At 43.2% G+C, this 16,612-nt stretch overlaps 1 protein-coding gene across 2 annotated transcripts in view; it reads left to right on the top strand.

Annotated features, from left to right (window-relative positions):
• The window catches only part of TEX2 (testis expressed 2), a 107,642-nt gene that overhangs the window by 44,480 nt on the left and 46,550 nt on the right, over window positions 1-16,612 (top strand). For both annotated transcript variants that reach the window (XM_079903656.1, XM_079903657.1), the window contains exon 2: window positions 2,492-4,154. In XM_079903656.1, coding sequence (XP_079759782.1) covers window positions 2,517-4,154 — 1,638 coding nt within the window. In that variant the 5' untranslated portion in view covers window positions 2,492-2,516. The remainder of the gene's footprint in view (window positions 1-2,491; window positions 4,155-16,612) is intronic.

Below are 16,612 nucleotides of genomic sequence, written 5' to 3'. Positions count from 1 at the left end.
TGTATGTGCACCTGTGCCTACAGTCACTTTTACTACCAGTGAAGCAGCCTCAGAGCAGCAGAGCCTTTCAGATCATCCTTTATGTTATTAAAGCAATTTAAATAAAGCTGATTTTTCAGCCTATTGAGAATTATCAAGTACCAAACTTTTAAAATTACCTCTGTAATTTTCTTTTAAAATTACCCTTATAAAAGTAGGTGACAGTTAAATGAAAAATGTGTGTTGCGCTTGGTATTTTTCTTCTCACTAAGCCAACAAACCTGTTGGCTTTGAGATAACAGGGAAGGATTGTCCTGGACCCGAGGCTGTGTCTTTCTAGCTTGCTGCCAGCTCCTGGATTTAAATTGCTTTGTCTGATTGATAGAGATCACTCCCTTTTCTTGGATCCAATGGGGATAGGAGAGCCTGAGGGTCATGAATGAGCTTGGGCAAAACTCTGTTGAAAAATTTTTATGAAAGTAATTTCTCTCAAGTATTGATACTGAAATGTGTTGTTTCAGATGTGTCCTTGTTGTGACTGGGCCCTTGAACTGTAATTCTTGTCATCGCTGGGTTATTTCCTGTTTCTAGTAAATAGTTTTTCTTGCCCACCTGCCCCAGGTTCCGCTCCCCCCCAATCCCCTCAACACACACACAGGTTTACCTTTTCTCTTGTTGGTAGTATCAGTTGCTAGCATTTTGAACATGAGTATTTGGTGGAAGACTTAACTATAGGAGTTTTTCAAATTAAAGAAACAAGCAAGGGACTTCGCTGGTGGTCCAGTGGCTAAGACTCTGCACTCCCAATGCAGGGGGCCCGGGTTCGAGCCCTGGTCAGGGAACTAGGTCCCACATGCTGCAACTAAAGATCCTGCATGCCGCTACGAAGATCCTGCGTGCCGCAACTAAGACCCGGCACAGCCAAATAAATAAATAAGTATTTTTAAAAAGAAAAGAAAAAAGAAACAAGCAAGCGACATAGTGTTGATTGTCTATGGCAGATTACTTGTGTGAGTATATCAGATTGGGTTGTGTACTATCACCTGTAAACATAAACGTAGGGTTTTAGATTTGGGAAGGACTCTTGGTGCCTCATTTAACAGATGAAGATTCTGAGACCCGTAGAGGTCTTGGCTTGTTCAAGGTCCCACAGAATCAGCTGGAAAAGGAGCAAGTGTCAGAAGCCCTATTTCCTGGTCCCAAGGCTGCTCTTTCCTCTCTCGCATGATGCCTCTCTCGTACTGGTGGTCTCCCCCGGCTCCCCAATACCCACCCTCCATCCTGGACATGGAGAATAGACCCATGTGTCAGGATACACCATGCCTGTGCTCATCTTCATGCCTTTGTCCCTTCTTTCTAATCACAGCCATTTAGCCACAACCTACCCCTCAGTTTAAAAGAGCGAGCGGGTGTCCTACCATCCACGCTGCTCTCACCCTCCTCAGAACGCCTGAAGGTCACTCCTCAAGTGTGTTTTAGCTCCTTTGACGGGGTTTCTTTCCAGATTGTGTTCATTTCCCTCTTGTAGGACCTGTCATGATGCCTTGTTCCCAATAAATGGGCCGTAAGTGAATAGGGGAAGATGTAATGCACTGGGTGTCACAGGGTGCGCTTGGCTTCTTTTGTTTTTCTGCCCAGCTTTTCAGGTGTCTGTTTTCGCTCCAGCAACTAAGCTCCTGAAGGGCAGAAAGCATAGCCTCCATGTCTCTTGCCCTAGCTCTTAGCAGAGTTCTCAGTTGGTGGTGGGTTGCAGCATTGAGACTTCATTTTCCTGCCCTTTGATTCTTGGATTCAGTTTAAAATACGAGTTTGCTTTATCTTGAAGCCTCAGAAAATGGCCATGTCTTCATGGCTGCCTGTATACTCTGGCCTTAGGGTACCTACCATTTGGGGAATAAAGAAGCTGACAGATCACAGCAGTTAGTTTACAGATTTCGCTTACCACCCTTGGATACTTTGCTCCTTATATGCAGTGGCAAGATATATGAGCAGTGGTGGGAGACGCAAAAGAATTGTTAGGATTGCTGTGAAAATTGCAACGAAAGCAGTAACCCTCCAGGATTAGCTTTTTATAGCTGGAAAACCACTGGTGAAATTTTTATTCCAAGATCCTCAAAATCGCCAGGATGCTGCATTTTAGCCTGTTGGACTTCTGGAGTAAAACTGGTAGCAACTTGTGCAGGTCTTTCAAGCCTTGCAATATAGAATTACTGATAGAAATGAGCCAGTTAAGAGGGAGGAAACGATGAGTTAGATGTTGTGAAGGAAAACAGATTGTACGGGGTTTATAACACTGGTTTGTAGTTTGCTCATAAAAGAGAATGCCTAACTGGAATTTATCTGATGAAAATTAAACCATTAAACCTGCTCAAGTAAAAACAGTGGCCATCTGCCAAGTAAAACCATAATCACCATTTAGAAGTGAGCTTCACCTGCATTCCTGTCCACACACGACAGCATGTCCCGTGGAGAAACCGCTTTCTGACTTCTGGTTTTCTCGCTGTTTTCACAGAGCCTGAGCCCTTGTGAAGCCGGCGATGACAAGTCTGAATGGTCGCCATGCCGAAAAAACCATTGACATGCCAAAACCGTCAGCCCCCAGAGTGCACGTGCAGAGGTCCGTGTCCCGAGACACTATCGCCATCCACTTCTCGGCATCCGGGGAGGAGGAGGAGGAAGAGGAGGAGGAGTTCAGGGAGTACCTGGAGGAGGGGCTGGACGACCAAAGCATTGTAACGGGGCTCGAAGCCAAGGAAGACCTCTATCTTGAAGCCCAGGGTGGCCATGACCCCACTGGCCCTGACGCCCAGCTCATCCTGGCAGACGGACTGTCCGTGTCCCCTGCCATCTTGCCCGTCTCCGAGAACACTGCAAAGCTGCTGGAGCCCCCTCCTGCAGCAGCACAAGTATTAAGCACGGTGCCATTGGCTCTGTCCCCGGGCTTGTCTTCGTCGGGGCCCTTAGCTAGCTCTCCCAGCGTGTCGTCCCTTTCTGAGCAGAAAACCAGTTCTTCCTCCCCGCTGTCCTCGCCTTCCAGGTCTCCCATCCTCCCTTCCAGTGCCTCGTCCTCCACCCTTTCCAGCGCAAAGCCCTTCATGAGCCTCGTGAAGTCCCTGTCGACCGAGGTGGAGCCAAAAGAATCCCCCCACCCGCCACGGCACCGGCACTTGATGAAGACATTAGTCAAGTCTCTGTCCACCGACACCTCCAGGCAAGAGTCAGATAACGTGTCGTACAAGCCACCCGACTCCAAGCTGAATTTACACCTGTTCAAGCAGTTCACGCAGCCGCGAAACACAGGTGGAGATTCCAAAACTGCACCCTCTTCCCCTCTGACGTCGCCTTCCGATACACGCTCCTTTTTTAAAGTGCCCGAAATGGAGGCGAAAATCGAAGACACTAAGCGACGCCTTTCCGAAGTCATATATGACCCTTTTCAGCTTTTTAGTAAAATTATAGGGGAAGAAAGTGGCAGCCATAGGCCCAAAGCCTTATCTTCAAGTGCTTCAGAGCTCTCCAATCTGTCCAGCCTGAACGGTCACTTGGAAGGCAATAACAACTACAGCATCAAGGAGGAGGAGTGTGACTCCGAGGGGGAGGGCTTGGGGAGCGACCCTGGCGTCCCCAGGAGTGACCACCCCCAGTCGTCCGAGGACCCTGCGAGAGAGGCAGAACCGAAGAGTTCTCAGGGGAGCAGTCTGAAGGAGGTAGGCCTGAAGACCGGCTCTCTGGTTCTTGAGAGGTGCTCTCTGTCTGCCTTGGTGAGCAAAGAGGATGAAGAGTTTTGCGAACTGTACACTGAGGACTTTGATTTGGAAACGGAGGGAGAGAGTAAAGCTGAGAGGCTCTCAGAAGTCCCTCTCAAGCCAGAGGTGCTGGCGGACGATGGCACGGCTCTGGACAGTGACCACGAGGTGGACTTGGCCATGCAGCACCCCGAATTGCCCGTGAAGACTCTGGGCTTCTTTGTCATGTGTGTCTATGCGTACCTCATCCTCCCCCTCCCCCAGTACGTGAGTGGACTCTTTCTGGGCATTGGCCTTGGATTCATGACTGCAGTTTGCATGATTTGGTTTTTTACACCACCAAGTGCTCATAAATATCACAGATTACATAAAAATCTACAACACTGGAACCCAAGGTCTCTGGATATCAAAGAACCCGAGATACTGAAGGTAAGCCTCTCCGCAGTAGCTGGCTGGCATCCAGCCTCATTTTAGATCTGACTTTATTCTTTTAGTTCATTGTCACAGGTTTTTGCCCAAGCAGTGTTTTTAAGACTTTGGGATCTGTTCATTCTCCAGGCACCCAAGAGACTTGTTTGGTAAACCTCATTCTAGTTCAGGTTTTGCCAGTTCACCATGTGGTTTTTCAAGGCTCTCCATGGCTCTGGAGAGTAGCATTTCCATCCAGTTTCCATTCCGGTCTCTCTCTAAATTTGCCAGGGATTTGCTACTTGCTCAGGATTCGTTATAGCTGAGTCTGTTAGGATTAAATATTGTTGAGACCTCGGAGCAGGGTTAAATACTCTTGGAATGCAAGAGAAGGGACGGAGGAAGAGAAGGCAGACTAACGTCAGGGGTGGGCCACTGCTGGCACTAGTCTTTGCTCTGCGCACAGTGGGGTCTGGGCTCGAGAAGGAGGCATTACCTTCCCGTGCACGTCAGATCTCAGGATTTGAGCCTCCTGAGGGGCGGCCGAGGCAAACCACTAGGGTGCAGAAAGAAACTACTAGAACTTCCAGTTGTGTTTATTTCTGCATATTTAAAAAGTTTCTGGTTGTTGTGTGTTTCACAGTATACACCATATAGAAGTACAGCTGTAGCTTGTATAGGTCATAAGTCATAGGCACATACACACTTCTTTGTATATATATTTTTTAATTTTGGTAAAATACACCTAACAGAATTTACCATCTTAACCATTTTTAAGTGTACAGTTCAGCAGTATTATATTCAATATTCATTCACATTGTTGTACAGCCATCACTACCATCCAGCTTGTAAAACTGAAACTCTAAACCCATTAAACAATAAGTCCCTATTTTCCGCTCTGCCTAGCTCCTGGTAACCACCATTTTACTTTCTTTTTTTTTTAATTTTGAATACTCTAAGTATGTCATATTAGCGGAATAACACAGTATTTGTCTTTTTGTGACGGGCTTGTTTCACTTGGAATAATGTCCACAAGGTTCTTACCTGTTGTAGCATATTGCAGAATTTTGTTCCTTTTTTAAGGCTGAATAATATTCCATTGTATGTCTATACTTACTACATTTTGCTTATCCATTCATCTGTTGGTGGACACTGGGTTGTTTCCACATTTTTGCTATTGTGAGTAATGCTGCTATGAACGTGGGTGTATAAACAGGTTTTCAAGACCCTGCTTTCAATTCTTTGGGGTATGTACCCAGAAGTGAAATTGCTGGATCATATGGTAATTCTAATTTTGATATTTTGAGGAACTGCCATACTGTTTTCCACAGTGGCTGTACCATTTTACATTCCCACCAATAGTGTACAAGGATTCCAGTTTCTACACATCCTTGCCAACACTTGTTATTTTGATAATTTTTTTATAATTCAAAGCTTGTTTGGTTTCTCTGTTAATACGTTTTGTCCTCCTCTCTGTTTAAATGAGTGCTCAAAAAATGGCACCATGATCTCTATTACAACACAAAAATGAAAACAAAAACCCCACAACAAAACAAGGGGAAGAACTCTCAGGGTCCGAAATACTGTTTGTCTTGTTTTGTTTTTTAATTTCATAACGTTTTTTCCTTATTTAAAAAAAAATGCACTATCAATGTTTAAAAAACCACAGAAAACCCAAAGGAAAAAGATATTCTTTATCACACTAGTGGGAAGGAATTATAGTTAATATATAATATATACATATATGTACATATATATTTGGTACATATCCTTGTTTTTTCCTACATTTCTGCACGTATGAGTACATATATCACACACATTCACACTCATGCACTCTTTTTGTTTTGATTTAATGGGATCATATGCAGGCGTATCTCAGAGATATTGCAGGTTTGGTTCCAGAGCACCACAATAAAGCAAAATATTGCAGTAAGGGAGTCACACGAATTTTTGGTTTCCCAGTGCATATAAAAGTTATGTTTACACTATACTGTCCTCTGTTAAGTGTGCAATAGCATTCTGTCTAAAACAAACAGTGTATATATCTTAATTTAAAACTACTTCATTGCTACACAATATTGTAAATAAACTATACTTCAATAAAATAAATTTTTTAAAAAAGTTATTGCTAAAAAATGTTAACCATCACCTGACAATTCCGGGTTGCCGCAAACCTTCAATTTGCAAGAAATACAACATAAATGAAGCTTAGTAAAGGGAAACACAATAAAATGAGGTATGCCTGTGTTTTGCAGTCAGTCTTTTTTTTTTTTCCCTTTCACATGGCAATATGTTATGAGACTGTTTCTTTTTTAAGAGAAGCTGGTGCTGAATCTTGAGGCTATGGCACACTTAAGCTTAGCATTAATATAAGAAGTGGAGCAAAAGTGACTCATTATGCATGGTTGCTAAACTTTTTTGATAGGGTGGTGCCGTGACTACCTGAATTACACGCCCTCTAAGGAAGTTAGCGCCAACTTTAGCAAAGAAAAATGGTACTTACATTAACTCCAGTGCCTAACGACTGACTGCAGTATTCAGTTTAAACTGATTTGAGCTCATAATTGTCTTGGGAAGATTTTACTTTTAATCCAGTCAATCTTTAATGCTGAGTCCAATTTACTAAGTAGTCTGCTGATTAATCAGGAACTTACTACCTACACAGAGGATGACAAAGCTATAGCACAGTGTGGTTGTTTTGATTTGATCATTGAAACAGTAAAGGCAGCACTATGATGCTGAGCACCGACAGAGGGCTGGGTGTTGGGTATATTATCTCATTTAATCCTCATCACAACCCTTTTCAGTTAAGTTGTGTGCTCATGAGGACATGAAGGCACAGAGAGGGAAGTTACTTGCCCAAGGTCACGTAGCTAGTGAGTAGGGGAGCCATGCAGGACTGATTCTTTCCTTTCTTTCTTTCTTTCTTTTTTTTTTAAGGAAGGTGTCTCGCCCTTGATGCCTGGGATAAATGTGGTTTTTTGTTTCTTTTTTTAATAAATTTATTTATCTTTGGCTGCATTGGGTCTTCGTTGCTGCACGTGGGCTTTTCTCTAGTCATGGCAAGCGGGGGGCTGCTCTTCATTGTGGTACGCAGGCTTCTCATTGCAGTGGCTTCTCTTGTTGTGGAGCATGGGGTCTAGGTGCATGGGCTTCAGTAGTTGTGGCATGCGGGCTCAGTAGTTGTGGCTCACGGGCTCTAGAGCACAGGTTCAGTAGTTGTGGCGCACAGACTTTGTTGCTCCACGGCATGTGGGATCTTCCCAGACCAGGGCTCGAACCTATGTCTCCTGCATTGGCAGGCGGATTCTTAACCACTGCACCACCAGGGAAGTCCCAGGCCTTGGTTTCTTTATAAAACGGTTCTGTGAACCTGTTTCTGGGGGGAGTTGAAAGAGTCACTTTTTGAATATGGCTTGATTCCAGGGATTCGTCAGCTGGTTTGAGTTATTTTCTGTGCATCTGATGCTATTTAGTTGGTTTTTTATAAAGGATATGATGCAATTCTTGAGGGCAGGTATGGAAAAAATTTTTAAACATTCACTGATATAGGAGGCTATAAAACCTCACTCTGTGATAAAATTCTCTAGTACAGAGGCCTAGCCCCTTGATCCTGCATACTTCCTGCCCTAAGTAGACTACATCTGGAAGCCCATGAACCAGTCAGGCGGGGAGCTTGGTGCTCGGGACTGTTTTAGGAGACCATGTGATTTTTAAACCTCTGAACCATATAAGTTCTCATCGGTGGGCCCAGGCAGTCCTTGCAGCCTGGACTGAGAGTCTGGTTCCTTTATTGGCTTCATAAACAATTCAAGGAGCGTTGCAGTTTTGTTTGTTTTGTTTATGTGCCTTCACATGACAAGGAAATGGGGGGAGAAAAGTAAAGCTTTTCTGTACTTTTTCCAGGTGATTTTATTATTCCATCCATACTGCAGACATTTGTGTTTACAAATGACACTGCAGCAGTGATGAGTGTGTGGGCTGGTGAGCCAAAAAGACTACTTTGCAGCCAAGTAGTAACTCTTCTCAAAGACTGCTGTGGGGTTGGTTAGGCCTCATGGTACCCTACCACCTCCCCAGTAACCCCACCAATCAGCAGCTCTACTGTCTGGAATAGAAGCTGTCGAAGCCTCTGTGAGGCCAAAGAGCTGTCACAAAGTCCACAGAATAACTCTCAGAACCTTCTCCAAAGCCTGCTTCTTCTTAATGATGGGAATTCATAGCTAATACGAAGCAGCAATTAGGAGAAGGATGTTGCCACCTGCATTCATAATAAAGTGACATGTGAATGCATGAAAGCCGGGGGAAGACCAAAATGTTAGGAGAAGCTAATGGGACTTACAGCATGGGGGCCTGGGTAAGTTAGCTCCTGGCGGGGCCTTGTTTGTGCCACTGAGTCCAGGGGCGGCATTGTGAGCAACACCCCTAGCTGGTAACCTTCCGGGGGTTTTACTTTGGGTGACTAGCTAGATACCCTGAACCAGGAGCCCTGGGAAAGAATGTGGGAGAATGAGGCATTTAGAGTCAGCATATTGCACTTGGGGTGTTTGCCTTGCTGAGTGTTCTTAAGCAAGTTGGATGCTCTTTCTTTTCCAAGAATGTACTTGTCACATGACCAGGAGTATACAGTCAGTCTCCATATCCTCAGGTTCCCTGTCCCCATACTCAACCAACTGCGGATCAAAAATATTTGGAAAAAAATTCCAGAAAGTTTCAAAAAGCAAAACTTGAATTTGCTGCATGCTGGCAACTATTTGCATAGCGTTTACATTGTATTTACAACCATTTACATAGCATTTACCCTGTCTTAGGTGTTATAAGTAATCTAGAGATGATTTAAAGTATATGGGGTGGGGGCACTTCGCTGGTCCAGTGGGTAGACTGCATGCTGTCAATGCAGGGGGCCCGGGTTTGCTCCCTAGTTGGGGAACTAGATCCCGCACGCATGCTGAAAGTAAGAGCCCGCATGCTGCAACGAAGATCCCACGTGCTGCAACTAAGGCCTGGCGCAGCCTAAATAAATAAATATTTAAAAAATAATAAAGTATATGGGGGCGGGCTGTGCATAGTTTTTATGCAAATACTACACCATTTTATATGAGGGACTTGAGCATCTGTGGGTTTTGGTATCTGCGGGGTCTTGGAACCAGGCCCCCTTGGATGCTGAGGCACGATTGTATTTAATTCACTGCCGTTCTTGCACACTAAGTTTCCACATGTCTATAATGAGAAGCTTCCTGAAGATTTCAAAAGGTTCTTGGGTTTATGTTTGAGTGTATGACATGTAGTTGTGAATTACATTCATGAGTAAATTCTTTATCTCAGACTTATAAACCACCTGCAGAACACAGCAGTAGGGTGTTGGTTTCAGGAGTGATGATGTGTCTCTTTTTGAAAGATATGGCCTAGAAGGTTGACTAATATTACATTTACACCATTGCAAAACTAACAAATGAATTTTGGAGAACCTTCTTTCCTTAGGTCATGTCATGTTTAGATATTTAATAAGAGGGATAGGTTTTTATAATAATCGCATTCCCTAAATACAGGCTGTGGTTTTGACATATAAAAGAATAGTTTTTAGGGAGAACATTATCAATTTTGAGAATAAATTCTAACTTGTAAGTTTAATCTCAATTTCATGCAATTCTTTCTTTTCAGAAATTAGAGTGAGCAAACTTTAAGGCAAAAACAGCCTCATTACATACAGCCAAAAGAGACTCACTGCATACAGCCAAAAAAGGTTGCTCTTTTTTGGTGTTTTATAATCCTTAATACAATGAGTACAAGAAATTAAAAAAAGTATTTCTTTCCATGTTGTACTTAACTGAAAATATCCTGCCCTTCTAATGGGTCACTTAAGTTTCTGTGTTTGGCATTTATAATCATGGCTATTTCCCAGTGCCCCTTGTTGCTTAGGGGAGTTTTCGGGTGAGGTGTTTCACTGCAGACACTCTCACTTGCAAGCAGGTACCCCATGTTTTGAGTTGGTTGGAGAAGCAACTGTGGGGAAAATGCTTCCAGAATTACACAGGAGCAATGGTAAGGATGTCAGGTGGCCCCAGCATGATTTTTTTTCATCTTTTATTTTTTAATGTTTTATTGTAGGGGATTTCAAGTATACACAAAAGTAGAGAGAAGAGTATAATGAATCCCCATGTATCCAATACTCAGCTTCAACAATTATCAACATTTTGCCAGTTTTCCTCTTAACCTATTAACTTATGGCATGGCTGAACCATAATTCTGGTCCACCTATAGGTAACTGCAGTTTGTAGCATCATTTCCTTGGGAAGATGCATCCTGAATTCCAGCTAGCTATTGGAGGACCATCCTTTCTGGTTTTGTTCCAGGTGTCATCTATGGAGTGAAGAGAGAGGCTGTGAGCATTGTGGGTCTGAGATTTCTCAAATCATGTTTTTTTTGAAAAGTAAAGTATTAACCATGAAAAAATATCAATGGTATATACCTTTTCACTTCTAAATTTTATATGTAATGTGTAAAGAAGATACAAAATCCATCGAAGATTGTTCTTATTGTGCAATAATTAGCCTTTCGTTTGCCATCCCCCCAAAGACAAGGAGATTGTAAGCAAGATGGCCCCGGGGCATGAGCATGTTGTCATGTTGATGCCCCAGCGGCTCTTGTGAACTCTCTGATTCATTCTGTTTCTCCTTTCAGTGGTCTCCAAGATGGATTGCTGAAGGCACGATCCAAGAAGAAAATATTAAAGTTTCTTTTTGTATATATTTTTACTCTTTTTATCTATAAGAACATAAAAAAGTCTTGCTAATATTTAACATACAGATGACCATATGTTGACCTTTGGTCAAAATCCTTGGAAATTATCAAGAAGACTGGTTGAAATACGGATTTACATCCATTATCATTAACAGTGAGCCTCACCCTAAGTATATATATTGAGCCTTGAGGTGTCAGCTGAAGATAGTACAAAGCTGTCAGAAAGCCATAACTAAAAGTTAGTGAAAAGGCTAATTATTTCATTTTTTGCTCTTTATTTCTATTTTTTAATTTTTATAAAAGCTGTATTATATTAGAACATGTATATAATTTATAAATAAATGTCTACATTCTGAGTATATACTCAAAGAAATTTAACTGACAGGATATGTGATCTAAAGCTGATCTACTAATTTATTTGCTTGCTGATCTATTTTATAATTTCAACACTTGTTAATGTGATTTAATATTTATCATGTATTCACATAACTCAGACCTTGCTTATTTTATTGGTTCATCTGATATGATGTTGTTTTTCTGTCTAATTTACATGCTTGTTATCTCCTACCTCCACCACTGTCTGCCAAGTCACATACCTGAATTTACAAGGTGCTGCCCTAAAGGATAGGAAAAACTAGGATAAAGGCCATTTTCCCAGGCAGAGACTGTGGCTTAAGGCCTGACTCCAGTGTGTCTGGTGACACTACCGTGAAGGTGACCTTGAAGCAGGCAGTTGGAGGATGTGGATAGTATTGATGCTGGCGCTTCCCTCCTTTAATGGACTTTTTTTTTTTAAGATACTGTCTTCAATCAGCATTTATTTTGAATGTTGACTATTTGCTTGAGGCTATCATTCATAGTGTGAGTTCTGTCTGTAGGTCTGTCTTTCATGGGTAAAGTCAAATTAGCATCTAAAGTTCTGTAAAGTTTAGTAGACTGTTCCTGCCGTATTCTCTAAGTCCATGATCTGTGATATTATGTTTTGACTGATGACTCCGGTTCTAAACCATTAACACATCAAAAAGGGTTTGAGCCTGGCAAAGAGAAAGCCCTGCTTATGTTTTAGTTTGGGAGACAAAAGAAAAATAATCACACTTTTGTGTGATTTTTCAGAGATGTTTTTCAGCGGCAAGGGAACTTGGGTCCTGGCTCTGTCCTTATGTTTAGGATTTGCTCCTTCCCTGATAGAGTAGATGAAGGAATGATGCAGGGGACCTGAGTGGCAGGGGCCTTGAGGCCAGCACAACCACGTGACAGGAGGGTGTCAGCCCAGGCACCCCATGCACTGAAGATAGAGAAATCCCCATTGCGTCCTCAGGCCAGAGGGATGGCGCATTTCTCTGGTCACCTCAGCATCAAGCTGACAAAGAAAGCATTGGCCTTCACCTCCTGATTGGCACTGTAACTGAAAGTGAGCACAATAATAGTTCTTCCAGACTTTATTATTTTGCAAAAGGTTAATTGTAGCTTTTAATCTTTCCAAGTATTAAACGAGTCCCTTTATAGATTGTGGTTTGTTCTTTCAGCCAGACATGGCTTCTAAATCCAGCGGAGAATTGAAGAGAAACCCCTGACCTTTTACAACTGGGATCACAGGACCAGTCTGTGGGCCAGACAGCTGCAGCCCAGCTGACTGCGGTCATTGTCCCCCAGCGGCGGGCACTGTCTCTGTTTTGACAGTTCCAGCGTCAGAAAGAAACAAGGCTTGTCTGAGACGCTCTAGTGTGGGTAGAGAGCATCTCTGAGTTCTTTAGTTGAGTTGTTGAAATGGAATGAGTTGCTAACTGTATCTGTACCTCTTTAGACCCACCCACATAATGAAACAAAGTTGGAGAAAGATCTTACTTGGTAAGGAATTCAGGGTGAAGACTTTTAGAACAGCTGCGCAGTGGACAGTTGGTCACTATTTGGGGAACACGATGAAGACCTTGGAGTTGCTGCACTGCTCACAAGATTGGATATTTGGTCGCTTAGGTGTGGAAATTCCATGTGCAGCTTAACCCAGGGAGTAGGTCAAGCCCCAGGTAAAATTTAGCTGATTGGTAGTATCCAAAGGCAGTCAGGGGACTTCCCTGGTGGTCCAGTGGTTAAGATTCCATGCTTCTGCTGCAGGGGCTGCAGGTTGGATCCCTGGTCGGGGGACTATGATCCCACATGCTGCATGGGCCACAAAAAAAAAAAAAAAAAGCAATCAGGGTTTGCACTAGGTAATTGCTTCCTGCAAGGGCAACCTGGATTTGAGTCAGTAGGGGTGCATTAGGGGGCAGAACAGGGAACTCGGAGAGCAGTCGTGCCTGGCCACCTGTTGGCCTGAGCCTCCCAGTGGCCAGTCTGCATCCTGGATGCCTGACAGTGTGGGTTAAGCAGAAGCTCTTGTGATTCTCTCCGGGTTTCCTATCAAAGCTTGTAATGTTCCAGAAAGAACCCTACGTGGGAGTCAGGACACCTGGGCTCTAGTCACAACACTGCCCTCTCCTCTATAGATAAGAAGCTAATTCAGTTTCTGTCCTGAAAAGCTTTAACAATTTTTACTCTTCGTTGTCTTTCTGAGGTTACTTCTTTTCTTGTTCTGTGCTCCTTTTTTTTTTTTTTAAATTTTATTTATTTTTGGCTGCGTTAGGGCTTTCTCTAGTTGCGGCGAGCGGGGGCTACTCTTCGTTGCGGTGCGCGGGCTTCTCATTGCAGTGGCTTCTCTTTGTTGCAGAGCACGGGCTCTAGGCGTGCAGGCTTCAGTAGTTGTGGTGTGCAGGCTCAGTAGCTGTAGCATGCAGGCACAGTAGTTGTGGCTTGGGGGCTCTAGAGCACAGTCTCAGTCATTGTGGCTCACGAGCTCTAGAGTGCAGGCTCAGTAGTTGTGGAACATGGGCTTAGTTGCTCCGCGGCATGTGGGATCTTCCGGGACCAGGGCTCGAACCTGTGTTCCCTGTGTTGGCAGGCAGATTCTTAACCACTGCACCACCAGGGCAGTCCCTGTTCTGTGCTCTTTGGTGCAATAATAATTTGGTGTTTCTCTTCAGGAACAGGGACCAAGTCTTCTATTTCAAATAAGCCCTACAGTTCCCTGTGCTTAGTAGGATCTCAGCTCATTCCTTTGCTTCTCTCCACCTGTGCAGCCACAACTATACCTACAGGCTGTGATGAGCACACCAGTCTGTCCTACTTACTTGTGCTTTACAGATTTTATTTACTCCTCACAGCCACCCTCTGAATTAGGCTACATTTATGTATTCAGTTGACAAACATTTGTTACAACTGTGATTGTCTTCTGGAGTTTGTAGTTAAGTAAACCAGGCAGTTAATGAATACAGTGATAGGAGGAAGGTAACAGAGAACTGAGCCTAGGTAATCAGGGAAGCTTCCGAGGAGAAGCGTCATCTTTGCCATGACCTGAGGGATGACCGGGAGTTAGCCAGACTAAAGGTGGGGCTGTGCTGTGGAAGTGGGGTAGGAGCCTGGACCTCGTAGTCAGGCAGACTTGGTTTAAGTCCCAGATTTGCCACTCCACAGACCACTTTTTTTTTTTTTTTTAACCCCTGTCTAAGCAAATCTCTTAACCTCGCTCACCACTTTCCTCACCTGCAAATTCTTAGGGAATTGGCAGAAGTAAAGGAGATAATGCATATGAGAGCCAGGATCATAATGTGAGCTTAAATGCCAACTATTATAATGAATATTAATATCAGTATTTTAAAAATCATATGCATAAGATTTGTTCCTTTTCTATATGCAGACTGTACCTCAACAAGGTACTGTTATCGTGGAGAAAGTCATTATGGCTTGAGCAGAGTGGGAGGTGGGGACCAGGGAGGCATGAAGCTGGGAAGTAAGGTGTGCAGGACCCTTTTACAGGTGAGAAAACCAAGGGTCTCAGGCTAAGCATCATCCAACTAGGCGGTAAGTGGTCAAGCCAGGATTGGAACCCAATTGTTTCAGACTCTGCAGTTCTGCTAATGGATGTGGGTTGGCTTCAGTGCCTGTGTTTGGACCAGCAGCCTTTCATGTAATCAAGTAAGATCAAGGATCCAGTCTCACTGAAGCTAACAAATGATTGTTCACAATAGATGTGCAGTTCAAATCCTGATTTGTGAGTTGTATTTATTTGGTTTTGGCAGCTGTGGACTTTAGCGTCCGATAGATTTTTAACACAGTACCGCAGGAAGGAGGAAATGTGAAGATAAAAGGGAAGGAGAACCCACAGGTGCCTTTGTGTTTGGAGCTCAGCCACAGGTGATTGTGAAAGGATGGGGGTTGGGAGGAGGAGGGTCAAGCCAGCTCCAATCCCAACTGGAAGAAGGGAGTTTGCCGCCCATCGGGCTTTCCCAAGGAAAAGCAGCTCCTGGATTCTCTTCCTAGGCCTACCCTGCCTCTCACCACTGTCTCCTCCAGTGGGGCAGGCAGGGTCCTGTGGTTTTGAGCTGTGGAGGACTTGAAACTCTTCTCCATATTCCTGGGAATCAGGCTAGTGTTCTAGTGTTCTTGCAGCTTGGCCTGTGGTAGAGGGTGACCTGTCCCTGTCAGAGCTGTCAGCAAAGAAGGACAGCCACATCTCATCTCAGAACTGTGGCCACGCGGGCGGACACAGGCTGTGGCCCAGTGAGAACTCTGTAGAGGGCTCAGGTGGTAGCTCAGGCTGCTGGGTCAAGAACCTGGCTTTGTGGCTAAAAACCAATCCCTGAAGCACTTGGAAACAGTTGCTCTTGTTAACCAGATGTAAGAATTTGATGAGGAACAAAAACTGATCAGCTGTTTGTTAGACTAGTGCAGAGTGATGGCTCTTCACCTGAGCAAGCCTGTAAACGGATGAGCTGATGCAGGGCTTGTGTCCCAACACGTGTGCCTGTGTCTTGTCTTTTTTCTACTAAAAATCAAAGGAATAAGCTAAAAGTGTTATGTAAGTTTGTTCACAAGTTGAGTATCTTTTAATGATCTTATAGAACTATAAGAGTTTTAAAAACTTTAGCCTTTTACCTAGATTACTTTTGTTCTTATTCCTGAGTTTTTAATATTTGATGTTAGCTTTTTAAAGGGGTTTTGAATTTCTAAAATAGAATGTTTCACCTGGAAACAGGTTTAGATTATCTTCTCATTCAATTAGGTAAAGCACCTACTAACACTGCATAAACCTGCATGTATGGAAGAGGAAAGAGGAGGGTTTTGACCATTCTGGTTGAGCCCAGTGTCTAGGTCTGAAAAGCTGGAACCCAAGAATTGGGCATGGGCTGTCTAGTAGAGTAGACACCAGCCACATTTGGCCACTGAGCAGTGAAGTGTAGCTAGTTTGAACTGAGATGTGCTCTGAGTGTAAAATACATAATGGATTTTGAAGACAGTACAAAACAAAGAATGTAAAATCTTATTAATAATTTTTAATATTTATTACATGTTGAAATGATAGTTTGGATATATTGGGTTAAATAAAATACATTGTTAAAATTAATTTCACCTGCTTTTTTCTTTTTTAGTGTGGCTGCTAGACAATTTAAAACTACATATTTTCATGATGCACATTTATGGCTCATGTTGTATTTCCATTGGATAGTGAGTGCTTCCCTGAATAATTCTGCATTTCTGACTTAGGAAAGAAAAAATGAAAGCAGTTGGATAGAAACAATCTTTTATTCCTAAATTTCTCTTAATTCATAAATCAAATAATTAATCTGTCCAGTCGCAGGAGTTTCGAAAAGGGGAAATTCTCTAAAAATTACTCTGTTTCTCAGAGGCTGTCTTATTATTTAAGA

This window comes from Stenella coeruleoalba, assembly GCF_951394435.1.
Source record: "Stenella coeruleoalba genome assembly, chromosome: 19".
NCBI classification, from domain to species: Eukaryota; Metazoa; Chordata; class Mammalia; order Artiodactyla; family Delphinidae; genus Stenella; species Stenella coeruleoalba.
This window is presented reverse-complemented; position numbering and strand designations above follow the sequence as displayed.